At 40.8% G+C, this 15,727-nt stretch overlaps 1 protein-coding gene across 4 annotated transcripts in view; it reads left to right on the top strand.

Moving 5' to 3' along the window:
- The first annotated feature begins 993 nt into the window (after positions 1–993).
- Positions 994–15,727, top strand: part of LOC139584537 (casein kinase I-like) — a 56,206-nt gene continuing 41,472 nt past the window's right edge. For all 4 annotated transcript variants that reach the window (XM_071416523.1, XM_071416521.1, XM_071416522.1 and 1 more), the window contains exons 1-3: positions 994–1,158; positions 11,019–11,353; positions 15,258–15,298. In XM_071416523.1, the coding sequence (XP_071272624.1) occupies positions 11,176–11,353; positions 15,258–15,298 (219 nt within the window). In that variant the 5' untranslated portion in view covers positions 994–1,158; positions 11,019–11,175. The remainder of the gene's footprint in view (positions 1,159–11,018; positions 11,354–15,257; positions 15,299–15,727) is intronic.

Genomic DNA, 15,727 nt, shown 5'->3' with positions numbered 1-15,727 from the left:
GTGATGCATTATTCTAGAAACCAGCTTTAAAATTCCCACAAAATCCGTGACTCATGAAAAATGTACTTTGCTATCCCTATTAATTGAGCTTTTTACTTTCTGAAAAGTGAAAATGTTGAATCACAGGCAGTTTATAGGGAAACACGTATGTTGTTAGGTTAAACAATGGACGAGTAGCCAGCAGTTGAAGCTTAAATTGTTCTGCCTCGGTGGAACAATGCATATTTCTCCCTGTCAATTCTTGCCTGAATTTTTTCATTATCCACCTTTCTTTTGAGACTTTTTCATAGTATATTTTCTCTTGATTGCAAGCAATCAATGCACAAAGAAATGTAAAACTATTTTAAAAGACATTGGTGATTTTATCAGTGTAATCAGTTCGAAAATATTAGGATGTGTTATTGACACGATTATATAGCCTACTAAGCAGACTGTGTTTGAAGCCACACTTTACACGAGGGTAGCTCTCCAGGAACAGGGTCGGAGAGCCCTGGTACATGATGAGATTATTATGGATAAGAGCAGAAATGTTTTGTATTTGTCAAGCATCGATCATCATGTCACCAGAATAAAACCCTCGGCATTTATTGGAAAGGAGCATCAAGCTCATACCGTGCACTTTCACCACCCTGTAAAGTTCATCCAAATGTGCTTTACTCTGTAGCCTAACAAACTGCATGGTCTCCCTTGTCGTAGTGGGAGGACCACACAACATGTCATCGCGTGACTCCCAAATTTACTTCGATATGATTGTTATTATAGGCTATCAATAATTGCGCATAAAGGCGTTTCTACCGCCAATTCTAGCATGATTAATTTGACAACGCAAAAAGATCCCACCATGTCGAAACCACAAATTATCTGTTCGCATTCATACAATTGTACCAAACCGCCATACAAAAATTCCGCACTTGGTTTTATTTTCGTAGACAGATTTTGGGCGGAGTAAAATCTCTCGCTTCGCCTCTTCCTTCCTTTCTGGTTTGGATCAACACTTCCGGAACACTTTCATATCAGTGGAGGCGAACTGAACAGGGCTCTGGGAGGCGTAGCTTGACATAACCTTAGCCAAATTGACATCGCGACCTTGTTTCTGGCGTAATTGTCACTACACAAACGGAAAATAAATGACTAAATGCACCCAGGATCACATTGAAAGTAAGTTTATATTTCCACAAACCTCGCAAGCTAACATTGACTAATAGCTAAAGCTAGTCCATTAACGTTAGCTAACCGCTGCATTTCTGAACGACGCCGGCTAGGCTAGGTTTAACAGCTAGCTAGCTAGCTAACTAACTAACAACTTAATGGCCTGAACTAAAGACAGTGTCTGGACAATTAGCTACCTTTAGCCAGCTAGCTAACGAACTACCTAGACAACATTTTGACCACACAGGGAATGCATCTTGGTTGTCTGTTTTGTTTGTGTGGTGCCGACAGTGCATGGAATTGGGAGTGGTTGGTGTTTGTTGCCAGTCAAGTGCGAGTTTCCGTCATTAGTTAATTAACTAGCAAGCTATATCGTTTATGGGCTAATAAGTTAGCTAAGATTAGTGATTCGTTTTATGTTCTAATAAGTAAAACGGAGAGTCGCTAGTTTATCATAAGTAACGTTAACTAATGTAAACTAGCTACAGTAAGTTAGCTAGTTAGGTCCAGTATCTGTCTCGTTACTCAAAACCTTGTCAGAACCAAACTAGCCAGGTGTCTGAGTTGAGCATTTTAGCTAAACAATATTCGTCTTTCCAGTTAACTAATTTAACCCTTCCTGAAGTAGTATGCAACCTACGTTAGGTAACTGGCTATGCTATCTAGATTATATTGACGGTATGGTCCTTGATCCTGTCCAGAAGTTAGGGGTCCAAGTAGTTGAGGCTCGTCATAAAATGTACAATAACTTTTCAATGTCTTGTCCAGGTGGCCTAGCCACATCCTCCTTCAAGATGGGACGCTTATAATAGAGGCTATCTCGTGAAATAACTTTAAGTAAGAATTTGGTTTTGAAAAATTATTATAGTTTAATCTACTCTGCTGGTTCGTAGAGGTGTTGGTCCAGTTTGGGTTGGAATTTAAGACAATGTTAACAGGAAAGTATCAGGCTATAACAAGTTGACGATCTATGGAACCCAGGACTCCTTGCAAAACAGTGGCTGAATTGTTACTGAGTGGGCTATCCTGGCTAAATAAATAATATGAAATGAGCCTAAAAGTCAGTCCCATTGCCTGCAGTACCTGCGGTGTGTTACAGGGACCACCTGCCAGCAGTCTTAACCAATTCAACATGTAGAATTGTGGACGGCTGTCATCAATAGTTTAACACCCTTCAGCGTGCCAATCCAAAAACTAAACTAAAGCTTGGGCAGTATGTTCCAATGAGTCTAAAATATGAAGACAATCTAGTCAGCCCTACCCGATCAGATCAAACCTCCAGCAGCATAGTTAGCTAGCTTGCACTGGAGATTGATCCAATGGTCCATTCAAAGCATGGAACTTTTATTTTTTTTAACAATCTTTACTTGCTGATTCTTGACTTGGAAGGCACAGGTGTGGAGTAACATTTTTTTGCGGAATATTCTCTGAGTATCAGAAACAGACATTTTATAAGACACCAGTTGCCTTCCACATCGAGAATGTAGAAAGTATCGGCAAGTAGGCTAAAGGTTGGTTGAAAATAAATGTACCATGCTTTCAATGTACCATCGGATCTACCTTAAGTACATGGCACGCTAGTTAACTATCCTGCCGGAGGTTCGATTCTGATCGGCTAGTCAGAGACCATCGGTGGCAGTCCTGCATCTTTCTGTAGCTTTGAAGAGATAATTTAACATTGGCTGTTTTTTTTCCTATTAGTCTAGGCCTGTGGCCAGGTTGTTATATCCAGACAAAATTACTACTGCTTTATTTAAATTTACTCTTGGACTTCCCAACCTTTCTGCCTGTGTTTCTAGGGTGTTAAACTTGGTGAGCAGGTGTTCATTTTTTTGTTTTTCTTCACTGCATGTTCTTGACTCCATGGTAACACAGGACTGTCCATGTTACATCACTGTGTAGCAGGGGTTTATCATAGCTGAATTTTTTGGGAAACACTCTTTGTAAGCCATAATGCTCTTTAGGCCTAACCTATATTCCAGAGCATACAGTAAGGTTTAAAATGACACCAAACCTTGCACTATACCATCAGATACTGTCTGAAAGGAGCCCTGTGAAGGCTCATATTGAACAGGACATTTCCATCTGTTAGAAAGGTATGAACAACCTGTTTTGTATTTTTTTTTATTAATTTGTCATAGTTTGAGCTGTCCATTGTGTAACATGTTTGGCAACATAAGAACTTCACTCCATGGCGGTGTGACATTGTTTCATTTGATTAAATACCGCGAATGGAAAGAATACACAGGTCTTTATAAAAATAAAGTTGGTAGCTATTCAAGCAGAGTGAGAATACATTTGAAACACACACACATCAAACAACTACCAGTGTTCTAAGCAGTGTAGTGGCTACTGTGTCATTCCACACATTATAGTGTACCACATTATGATTCATAATACCCATAAAACCTAGCGGTCAAACAGGGAAATGGTTCTAATCGTTTTTCCACCATTCATGTTTCCCATAGGGGATTTTGGAAACAATTAAAATAAGGGCTGTGTTTTGTGTAGGCTTACCCTGTCGTAACGTTTTGATAACTGTGTAAATCTCTCTAGGACAAGGTGACTTTTATCAATATATTTGCCTATATTTACCTGCAAAAAATGAAATGCTAATTAGCTGCTAATGTGGCTATCATAAAGAACTACAAATACCATGATGATCTGGTGACTTTTTATTTTAGTAATTTATTAATTACTACATTTAGCTAAGTCTCTTTTAATTGGACAATTGACAATACCTGTTTGCAAAGGTGTCGGCTAGAGTTGACGTGCAGGGATTTGTAGTCTTGCATGTCCAAGAGGGATAAACATGGTTATCAAAATGTCACGCCAGGGTAAGCCTACATGAAACACCTCCCTTTAAGTGTTTGTAAAATCCCATATGTGAACAATAAATGTTGGGAAAATGACTGGAACCATTTCCCTGTTTGACCTCTAGGTTTTATGCGTATTATAACACCTACACTGTGGGGCTCTATAGTAGGCTTAGCCATGAAGTGGGTGAGGTGCACAGAGCTGGACTTCGATTAACAGGAGCTATGCAGAACCGCTTCAAAAATGAAGAGAGGTGAAGGGAGGAGGGAGCCTTCCACTAGTTCTGAAGTGGGAATATGTGAGGGTGGTGTGACTGAGTCACTGCAGGCGTGAGACACACACAAACATTCTCTATTGAAACACCAGCCTTTATTGTCACAATGGCATGTAAAAGACCTGCTCCTGTACTTTTTTGATTTGTCCTGCCTTAAGAAAAAAAAACTTTTCATTGGGCAGTAACTGGATTGAAGTGTAAAACCCCCTCCATCCACAGCCTTGTCACTCCAAAGAACTGGTAAGGCATCAGTGAACCTGAAATTGCAATGAAATCCTACAATGTCTTGAATTAGTGCACATGGAACATGACCACAATGAAAACAATCCTTAAAGAAATAGGCCTGTCAAACATATCGTAGGTCTAAATGATTTTTTCCCCCTGATAATTTTCTCCAGTATTGGACTGTGTTCATGGCACTGCCTTTTTGCTAAAGTTCTCCACATTACCGGCATTTCTTGTAGTGTAAATGGCCTGAATGGTCTTAAGTGTAGTAAATTGGAAGTAGAGGAGATATAATAGTGTTTTGTTCATCTCGTGTTTGTAACGGTTTATATCTGCCTCCCCTCACTTGACTGGTGAACCCCATCTCAAAGTTTTACAGGTTTCAATTATTCATGAAGCCCCTCTGCCGAGTGCCTTTGTGTCTGATATTACGTGCATTCTCTGTGACCCCAGGTCTGATTGGATGCTGCACGTCAAGGGTTATTTGCACTGATTTGATCGATGTGCCGGACTAACTCGTTTCCATCAATACTCTTCATGGACAATGGAGGGAAAATGCTTTGCTGGGCAGTCACTGTCAGATGCAGTCCGAGCACGCAGATCGGTTTAGCTTGAGAAAAGGGTCTCCAAACCAGCCTTGTAACAAACTATGGCCCTAGTGAAACAGTCAAAGTTTTGAGGGTCTTGCATCTAGGGTGCAGGAAGCACAGAACTATCTTTGTCTTTTGATAGCCATCTCACAGTGACTGCTTTTTTTCCCTCTATCACTTCTCCTCTGCGAATAGAAACTCTTTGATCCAAGCGCAGGAAATCTCTCATAGGAAGCTGGCCTAATTTGTGAGATCCCATGTCACTCAGCTGAATAACAAAACCATATTGTGGAGTACATTGACATATCCCTAGCACCAAGGCCCTCTCCTGCCATTGTCAGAGGGCGATGGAGCAGACAATTGTAGGAAATGAAGGGGGATCTGAAGACATTGATTTTCTTTAATGAATTATTAACCAAATGCTTAGTGTTTTCTGCAGGTTGGTGAGACCTGTCCTATGTTTCTTTTCGGTCTAGTAGTGGCAAATATATCATATACCATCATGATTACTGAGGCTAGGTCAATTCCCCAAAATGTGTGATGTAGTCTAATTTGTTAATGTATGGGAAATAATTGATTCACCTAGTATGTAGGCCTATCCACTATAATGGTTGTAGTTAATAGCCTAAACTCTCACTGTGTAGGTAGTACAGTATATAGGTAGCCTACATATGCCTATTAGTTACAAATATGGTATATTTTCTAAAAGGTCACATTTGAATAATGTTTGACTATATTCATGGGAGTAATATCCCTCACATTAGTGTCAAAGTCCCATAAGTTTGCCTCCACAGACAAAAAAAACAGGGTCTGTGTCACTTTGACAAGGTCACTAGTGCATATGTTTAGAACACAGTTCCTGGTTTGTAGTTGTAGCTTGTTGTCAAGGTGCACGATCTACAGTTGAATGCTAAGGCTAATGTTTACAGCATTAAAGAAATCCTATTCATTATGAGCCAAAGTGCAGTTTTAAACTGCGCTTATCTCTGGAGAAACAAGACTTACATGGAAAATGAATAGGAACAGGAAACACAAAATGATTCGAAACAAATGTGAGATTTTCAGCTTAAACATTTTAAACTCTTCAAATCAAATTTTATTTGTCACATAAACATATTGAGCAGATGTTATTGCGGGTGTAGCGACACGCTTGTATTCCTAGCTCCAACAGTGCAGTAGGTTCTAAAAACAATACACATTAATTAAGAAATATATAAATATTGGATTGAGCAAAGTCGGATTTGCATTGACTAAAGTACAGTAGAATAGAATACAGTATATACATATGAGATGAGTAAAGCAGTATGTAAACATTATTAAAGTGACTAGTGTTCCCTTATTAAAGTGGCCAGTGATTCTAAGTCTGTATATAGGGCAGCAGCCTCTAAGGTGCAGGGTTGCGTAACCGGGTGGAAGCCGGCTAGTGATGGCTATTTAACAGTCTGATGGCGTTGAGATAGAAGCTGTTTTTCAGTCTCTCGGTCCCAGCTTTGATGCACCTGTACTGGCCTCGCCTTCTGGATGATAGCGGGGTAAACAGGCCATGGCTTGAGGGTGGTTGTGCTTGATGTGACATTGGGTGCTGTAGGTGTCCTGGAGGGCAGGTAGTTTTCCCCCGGTGATGTGTTGGGCAGACCGCACCACCCTCTGGAGAGCCCTGCGGTTGCGGGCGGTGCAGTTGTCATACCAGGCGGTGATACAGCCTGACAGGATGCTCTCAATTGTGCTTCTGTAAAAGTTAAGGTTTTACTTATTTTTCACCACACTGTCTGTGTGGGTGGACTATTTCAGATCGTCAATGATGTGTACGCCTAGGAACTTGAAGCTTTCCACCCTCTTCACTGCGGTCCCGTCGATGTGGATAGGGGCGTGCTCCCTCTGCTGTTTCCTTAAGTCCACGATCAGCTCCTTTTGTTTTGTTGAGTGAGAGGTTATTTTCCTGACACCACACTCTTGAGAGCTCTCACCTCCTCCCGGTAGGCTGTCATTGTTAGTAGTCAGGCCTACTACTGTTGCGTCGTCTGCAAACTTGATCAATGAGTTTAAGGCATGCGTGGCCACGCAGTCATGGGTGAATAGGGAGTACAGGAGGGGGCTGAGCACGCACCCTTGTGGGGCCCCTGTGTTGTGGATCAGCGAAGTGGAGGTGTTGTTTCCTACCTTCACCACCTGGGGAAGACCCATCAGGAAGTCCAGGACCCAGTTGCATACAGCGGGGTTCAGACCCAGGGCCTCAAGCTTAATGATGAGCTTGGAGGGTACTAGGGTGTTGAATGCTGAGCTCTAGTCAATGAACAGCATTCTTGCATAGGTATTCCTATGGGGCGGCAAGCAAATTGAAGTGGGTCTAGGGTGTAAGGTAGAGCTGATATGATCCTTGACTAGCCTCTCAAAGCACTTCATGATGACCGAAGTGAGTGTTACGGGGCAATAGTCATTATTAGCAATGGTGGACATCTTGAAGCAAGTGGGGACAGCAGACTGGGATAGGGAGTGATTGAATATGTCCGTAAACACTCCAGCCAGCTAGTCTGTGCACGCTCTGAGGACGCAGCTAGGGATGTCGTCTGGGCCGGCAGCCTTGCGAGGGTTGACACGCTTTAACCTGTTTGGGATAGGGGGAAGCATTTTCACGTTTGAATGAAAAGCGTGCCCAGCGTAAACTGCCTGCTACTCTGTCCCAGTTGCTAATATATACATATTATTAGTAGATTTGGATAGAAAACACTCTGACGTTTCTAAAACTGTTTGAATGATGTCTGAGTATAACAGAACTCATATGGCAGGCGAAAACCTGAAAAAACCTGCCTATCGAATATACAGTGTCTATGGGGTTATATTGCACTTCCTGAGGCTTCCACTAGATGTAAACAGTCTTTAGAACCTTGTTTGATGCTTCTACTGTGAAGTGGGGGTGAATGAGAGGGGATTGAGTAAGGTCTCTCCCAGAGTGCCATGAGCTGACCATGCGCGTTCACGTGAGAGTTAGCTGGAGTTCCATTGCATTTCTGAAGAAAAAGGAATTCTCTGGTTGGAACATTATTGAAGATTTATGATTAAAAACATCCTAAAGATTGATTCTATACTTTGTTTGACATGTTTCTACGAACTGTAATATTACTTTTTTTGTCTGAACTAAGCGATCGCGCATTGAGCATTTGGATTACTGGGCTAAACCCGCGAACAAGGAGGTATTTGGACATAAATTATGGACGTTATCGAACAAAACAAACATTTATTGTGGAACTGCGATTTCCCGGGAGTGCATTCTGATGATCATCAAAGGTAAGTGAATATTTATAATGCTATTTCTGACTTCTTTTGACTACACAACATGGCGGGTACCAGTATGGCTTGTTTTGGTCTCTGAGCGCCTTACTCAGATTATTGCATGGTTTGCTTTTTCCGTAAAGCTTTTTTGAAATCTGACAAAGCGGTTGCATTAAGGAGAAGTATATCTTTAAATCTGTGCATAATACTTGTATCTTTTAGCAATGTTTATTATGAGTATTTCTGTAAATTGATGTGGCTCTGTGCAAACTCACAGGATGTTTTGGAGGCAAAGCCAAATGTAAACTGAGGTTTTTGGATATAAATATGAACTTGATCGAACAAAAGATACATGTATTGTGTAACATGTCTTCCCGGGAGTGTCATCTGATGAAGAATATCAAAGGTTAGTGATTTAATTTGATCTCTATTTCTGCTTTTTGTGACTTCTCTCTTTGGTTGGAATATGGCTGTATGCTTTCTGTGACTAGTTGCTGACCTAACATAATGATATGTTCAGCTTTCGCCGAAAAGCCTTTTTAAAATCGGACACTATGGTTGGATTAACGAGAAGTTTATCTTTAAAATGGTGTCTAATACTTGTATGTTTGAGAAATTTGAATTATGAGATTTCTGTTGATTGAATTTGGCGCCCTGCAATTTCATTGGCTGTTGGCGAGCGGAACCCCGTTCCCAGACAGGTTCATGTCTGTCGTGTCTTTGAATGTCTTACTCACGTCGGCCACGGAGAAGGAGAGCCCACAGCGGTGGCACTGTGTTATCCTCAATGCGGGTGAAATTAGTGTTTAGCTTGTCCGGAAGCAAGACGTCGGTGTCCCCTTTGTAGTCCGGGATTGTCTGTAGACCCTGCCACATACGTCTTGTGTCTGAGCTGTTGAATTGCGACTGACGTTTTGCCTGTGATTGCCTTACAGAGGGAATAACTTCACTGTTTGTATTCGGCCATATTCCCAGTCACCTTGCCATGGTTAAATGCGGTGGTTCGCGCTTTCAGTTTTTTGCGAATGCTGCCATCTATCCGCTGTTTCTCGTTTGGTTTGTGTAGTATCCTTAAAGGCTTCTTAGAATTACGACTCATGAGACTTACGTACGGTTTAGTATTTAATTGTAACTTAGATTTACATTATCTTATGCACCTGGCTTAAACTACCTGAAGCTTTCTTAATCATGGTAATATAGGCAGACATAGGAAATAGCTACGGATAGCGGAAAGCAAACCCGTCTTGAGTCAATACTGCCATCTATTGGTAAACATAAATATACCAGGTTACTACAGTTTGAATAGGTTTTAAGTCACCGTGGGTACAACATCTCCTATACACTTCCTGATGAACTCCGTCACTATATCCGTGTATTCGTCAATGTTATTCTGAGGCTACCCGGAACATATCACAGTCCGCGTGATCAAAACAATCTTGACGCATGGATTCTGATTGGTCAGACCAGCGTTGAATAGACCTTAGCACAGGTACTTCCTGTTTGAATTTCAGCCTATAGGAAGGGAGTAGCAAAATAGAATCGTGATCAGATTTGTAGAAGGGACGGCAGGGGAGGGCCTTGTAGGCATTTCGAAAAGTTGAGTAGCAGTGGTCCAATATTTATCCAGGGCGAGTACTACAGTCAATGTGTTGTTTGAACTTCGGTAGCGTTTTCCTCAAAATTGCTTTGTTAAATCTGATGTAATTGGCAACAACCACTGTTAATCGTGTTGCTGTTGCACAGTACCGCACCTCCCTTTCACTTCTGGCCAGTGTGTTACTGACATGCCAATTTCACTGCTGCCAAATCAGTTTAGGTTTAATCATTTTAATTTAAGGGAGCTATTCATAAGGCCTGCTCTGCTTTGTTTGTGGTTCCCTGTGTTGCCATAAACCAACAGAGTCCCAAGCCACAGCCCTTGCATTGAATAGGGAGGTTAAGGGGACTGGCTACTAATGCTGCCACATCTCTCTCATTCCTCTTCATGGCCATGGCAAATTATCGCCAATCTGCACTGCCTCTGTACTTATGAGGTGGAATAAGATCAATTAAGCAAATACTGGCTTGGAGGAGGTTCCCCTAATAGCCACTACCAGCAATCTCCTGGGGGGGGTTTATAAAGTAGCCTCTGCATGTAATCTGAGATTTATGAGACTGATTTTGAATTTGGTAATATTTTGTCTTGCGAGTTTATATCATTCTTATCGAGATGGCTGTCAAACATGTTGTGAAGACAATTGATACTGGGAGTCATGAAATATTTATGAAGCCACCTCTTGAAATTTGCTAAATAAAGTATTACATTTTTGTGTGTGCAGAAAACAACAGGATAATAATATTGCAAACATGTAGCCCTAGGATGGGGCTAAGTGTTAGGCTACTTTACATAGGCCTATGTGAAAAACTTGTGAATAGTTCAGGATGGCACACATCTGAACTGTCCAGCAAGCTTGTCAAACTGTGGATTACCATGGGGCTCTGGGAAAAAGTATTCTGAAAGTATAAATTAAGGACTCCCCGATAGATATACTCTGGTAAACAATATAGTTGAAGTGGTCAATGGTTTTTTGTGGATTTATTTTATCCTGCTGTGGGGTTGTCATGGGTTATCAATACCTAGTCACTGCATGGTTCATCTCAGCAGGACAATTAAATTAGACTATTTCTGACATTTCCTTTCTCCTCCTTTCCAGGATACCTGTGAAAGCTCTTGCTTCCCACCCAAATGTCACAGTGACAGGGGCGGGCGGAGGCAGAGCCCGTTGCCCCGGCCCCTTTGCCCAACTGCAGAGCAGCACCTGTCAGGGAGCACACCCTCCCATTCCAGTCCTCTGGGTGGCACCTTGAGCCATGGAGCACCCACGGGAGAAAGAGGGTGAGAGACCTGCACGCAGCAGCAAGGCAGGTCAGGGGCGCAGCGGGCACTCGCGCCCCTCGGGATCAGGCTCCTCTGGAGTGCTCATGGTGGGGCCCAACTTCCGTGTGGGCAAGAAGATCGGCTGTGGTAACTTTGGAGAGCTGAAGTTGGGTAAGAACAGCCTAACCCTTTAAATAATACATTTGGGTTGTTTGGAAATGACGATACATTATATACTGGATGTATGAACATTTGTTTAAAGCTGAAAATATTGGGCCTTGACTATGTTCTACTCCTCTTGGAAATGTAAAACCTTGTTCACTGATATATTCCTAGTTCCCTCTTTTCACCCTCACTATCAAATTGTACATGGGGCTTAACTGTGTACACTTTGTTAAACACACTGTTAATCTTATCATATCTCGACTTGATTCAAGTTGGATGCAATGACCGCATCATAATGAGTTCAGGCCCCAGCTAATCTGCCATGGCTGTAGACACCTGAGTTGATACCCAGATTACATTGGCAGCAAATATGTATTTCATTTTCATTGTGGATAATAACTTGGAGAGCTGAATGTCTATCTAAGATATCTGGGTTGTCTAATGACTAACTTCTCCAGGTAGGACAGTGAGGAGCATTAAGCCATATGAAATGACTGAGCTATAGCCAGAAAGCTCAGGCTTTACTGTTTGTACTGAAATGGCTCTGTCCTGAAACTGTTTGAGAGACTAAGATTCTCCTTCCCTCTGCTCTGCTGCCGCCCACATGGAAAATAGTCCGGGAGGGGGTGGGCGAGAGAATGGCTTTTCTTTGGTATGCTCCATGCATGCACTGCTGAAGTTCTGAGGCCTATTGTTTGCCTATGGCATTGTCACTCAGCATGAGTGTGGCTGGGTTCCATAGGCTCATCGACTCACTTTTGAGGGATTTAATAAAGTCCTTAACTCTACTGACATTAAAAAAGCCTACAGGGTGCAAGACATCTTAACATTTTATGTAAATACTTAATGACTTAGGAGGGAGTTGTTATTCAGTCCCGTGTTGTCTTTTGACTAGATTGAATCAAATTTTACTTCATTATAGAACTGGGCGATATGGACAAAAATTCACATTTCCTTAATTTATGTTATGATAAATAGAATGATAAGTTTAACATTAATGTGCACCAGTTGTCTTTTTTTTATGAACCTTTAAACTACGAATACTAGTTTGATGGTTGTAGCCATCAATTGTCCCATTAACAATCACCCATATTAGCAAACTCATTTCAAACTTTGCATTTCACTAGTGTAGGCTACTTATCATAATGAACAATATTAGCTAATTTCCTGCAATAAGTGTATGGTCTGTGTCGATACATTTTTGGTTTATCGTCCTAACTCTACTTTGTTAATCAAGGGACCTCAACAAATTGTTCAATGTTGAAATTCCAACAATCTCAATGTTCAAGCAGAGGATTGTATTTGTTATGAATAGAACATGTCACAAGATGTCTTCATTGAGCCAGTGCTAACCATAAAATAAGCCTCCAAGATGTGTACACTAAACCTTTGACATTTTTAGTCAGGAATCTCAAAATATTAGTGGTCCATTTCAAAATGCAAAATTTCACTTTATGTAGTATTCTAAGTAAAGTACTTGAATCCTACAATTATCAATGTTCTCCCACTGTCCTACGTATTACCCCACACTTATACAAATATAATTTCACTGCTCTGTGCAGGATCATTGCATCCAAACACAAGCCTTGTTGTTCTCACTTTCCTACCTAGTGTCACACTGTTGGTGTCAGCACTTTCATTCTCAGCTTGCCCAGCAAACGTGCTGAATTTCACATGCCTGCAAGGGGATTTATGCCGCACTTCTCTCAGATGACACCTTTTGTATTGCAATATCACTTACAGCAGGGGTCGGCAAAAGGCAGCCCAGTGGATTTTTTTTGTGGCCCCAAGTAAAATAGAGTTAAATTCCTGGTGACTTGTCTTTTGATCCCCCCCCAAAAAATAATCCCTCCTATTAATTTATCTAAAAATGAGTTTCATTCAGGAAATCTGTTCACCAAGTATTCCCATGAATAAAAGAGACATACAGTGCCTTAAAGTATGCACCCCTTGACTTTTTCTACATTAGTTGTGTTACAGCCTGAATTTAAAATGTATTAAATTTAGATTTTTTTGTCACTGGCCTACACACAATACCCCATAATGTTAGTGGAATTGTTTTTATTATTAATTAACAAAGAAAAGCTGAAATGTCTTGTCAATAAGTTTTCAACCTCTTTATTATGGCAAGCCTAAATAAGTTCAAGATTAAACATTTGCATAACAATTCACATAAGTTGCATGGACTATGTATGCTATAATAGTGTTGAACGTGGTTTTTGAATGACTCATCTCTGTACCCCACACATACAGATAATTGTAAGGTCCCTCAGTCGAGCAGTACATTTCAACCATAAAGACCAGGGAAGCAGACATTGAATATCCCTTTGAGCATGGTGAAGTTATTAATTACACTTTGGATGGTGCGTCAATACACCCAGTCACTACAAAGATACAGGTGTCCTTCCCAACTCAGTTGCAAGAGAGGAGGGAAACTGCTCGGGATTTTCTCATGAAGCCTGTGGTGACTTTTAAACAGAGATTAATGGCTGTGATGGGAGAGCTGAGGATGGTTAACAACATTGTAGTTACTCCACAATACTAACCTAATTGACAGATTTGAAAGGAAGCCTGTACAGAATAACAATATTCTAAAACATGCATCCTGTTTGCAGTAAGGTATTGAAGTAAAACTGCAAAAAATGTGGCAAAGAAATTAACTAAGTTCTGAATGCAAAGTATTATGTTTGGGGCAAATACAACACATTACTGAATACCACACTCCATATTTTCAAGCATAGTGGTGGCTGCATCATGTTATGGGTATGCTTGTGATCATTAAGGACTGGGGAGGTTTTCAGGATAAAAATAAATGGAAAGGAGCTAAGCACAGGCAAAATCCTAAAGGAAAACCTGGTTGTCTGCTTTTCCTGATTGACCGAGTTAGTTTTGACTTAAAGCTACTTGAAAATCTGTGGCAAGATCTGAAAATAGTTGTCTAGCAATGATCAACAACCAATTTGACATAGCTTGAATCATTTTGAAAATAATAATAGGGAAATGTCACAGTCCAGGTGTCCAAAGCTCTTAGACTAACCCAGAAAGACTTACAGCTGTAATTGCGGCAAAAGGTGATTCTACAATTATTGACTCGGTGTGAATACTTATATAAATTTGATTTCTGCATTTCAATTTCAGTAAATGTGCAAACTTTTCTAAATACATGTTTTCACTTTCATTGTGGTGTATTGTGATGTAAAAAAATATTGAATCCATTTTGGATTCAGGCTGTAACAACAATGTGGAATAAGTCAGGGGGTATGAGTACTTAAGGCACTGTATGTGATCGTGTCTCAATGTAATCAAGGTATACAATTATGATTTTGATATACAATCTATTTTTGGGCTTAGTTGTGGTCCAATTTGCAGTGTGCAAATTGTTATAATTATTTTCCTACCTCCCGACCATCCTCTCCGCCAAAATTCGGCCCGCGGCTGAGTCTTGTTGCCTTCCCCTGACTTAGGAGAGAATGTATGCCTCGCTCACTCTATTACCATCAGAGACGGATCATTCGAGGAAAAAATGACTTTGGTTTTGTTCATTCATTTGAAGTTGATAGTTTTATGCAGGACATGCACCCAGTGTTAGGCTACACGTGATAGGGTTCACAAACTGCAATACATGGTATTGCACAATAGGCATATGCAGATGCCTAATGGTGCATTAGTGGCCCCTGGTTATTGTCCTCATCTCAACTGTCCAATTCGAATGTTGTACGCCTCTGACTTTCCAGATGTTTTGTTCAGTCATCATTGTTATTTGTGAAGCATGTGTCTTCGAGACCTATGGGAGTTTAAATTGTTCCTTAAGACTCCTAAAATATTCCTTGGCTGCACTGGATGTGCAATCTCATCTGTTTGAAATAAGTTGTTTACCCAACCTTCTAATAACCTTTTTTTTGTTATCCAGGTAAAAATCTCTACACCAATGAGTATGTTGCAATAAAATTGGTAAGTATGGAGCCTTTATTAGGGTTGGGCGGTATCCTGATTTTCATATTGTCTTTCTCACATGACAGGATTTACGGTATTACTGGCTTAGTACACAAGGGGGCTCCAAAAACGCAAGATAAAGCCTATTGGGCATCTCTTACCTGAATGCTAACAAAATAAGCACAAGTAATAGCCAATTTCCACAGGCTGCTAGCTAAATATGCTAACGAGCGCAAACTAAAATAAGTGTATTGCAATGACAGGCAATCCAGCTCATAAAGTTATACATGTGTAGGTAGTGGCTACTGAATGTCTTTTTTGTTGTTGAATTTTGACATTTGCAAGGCGATTTGAACGAGAGACATTGTGCAAATGAACAAAGTTTTGATGCATGCTTGTCTGAAGGAAGAACAGTACTGCCTCTGGAGCAGCATGTCTACATGCTGT

This window comes from Salvelinus alpinus, chromosome 9 (genome assembly GCF_045679555.1).
Source record: "Salvelinus alpinus chromosome 9, SLU_Salpinus.1, whole genome shotgun sequence".
In the NCBI taxonomy this organism is placed as follows: Eukaryota; Metazoa; Chordata; class Actinopteri; order Salmoniformes; family Salmonidae; genus Salvelinus; species Salvelinus alpinus.
The sequence above is the reverse complement of the archived record's forward strand: the minus strand, read 5'-3'. Positions and strand labels throughout refer to the sequence as shown.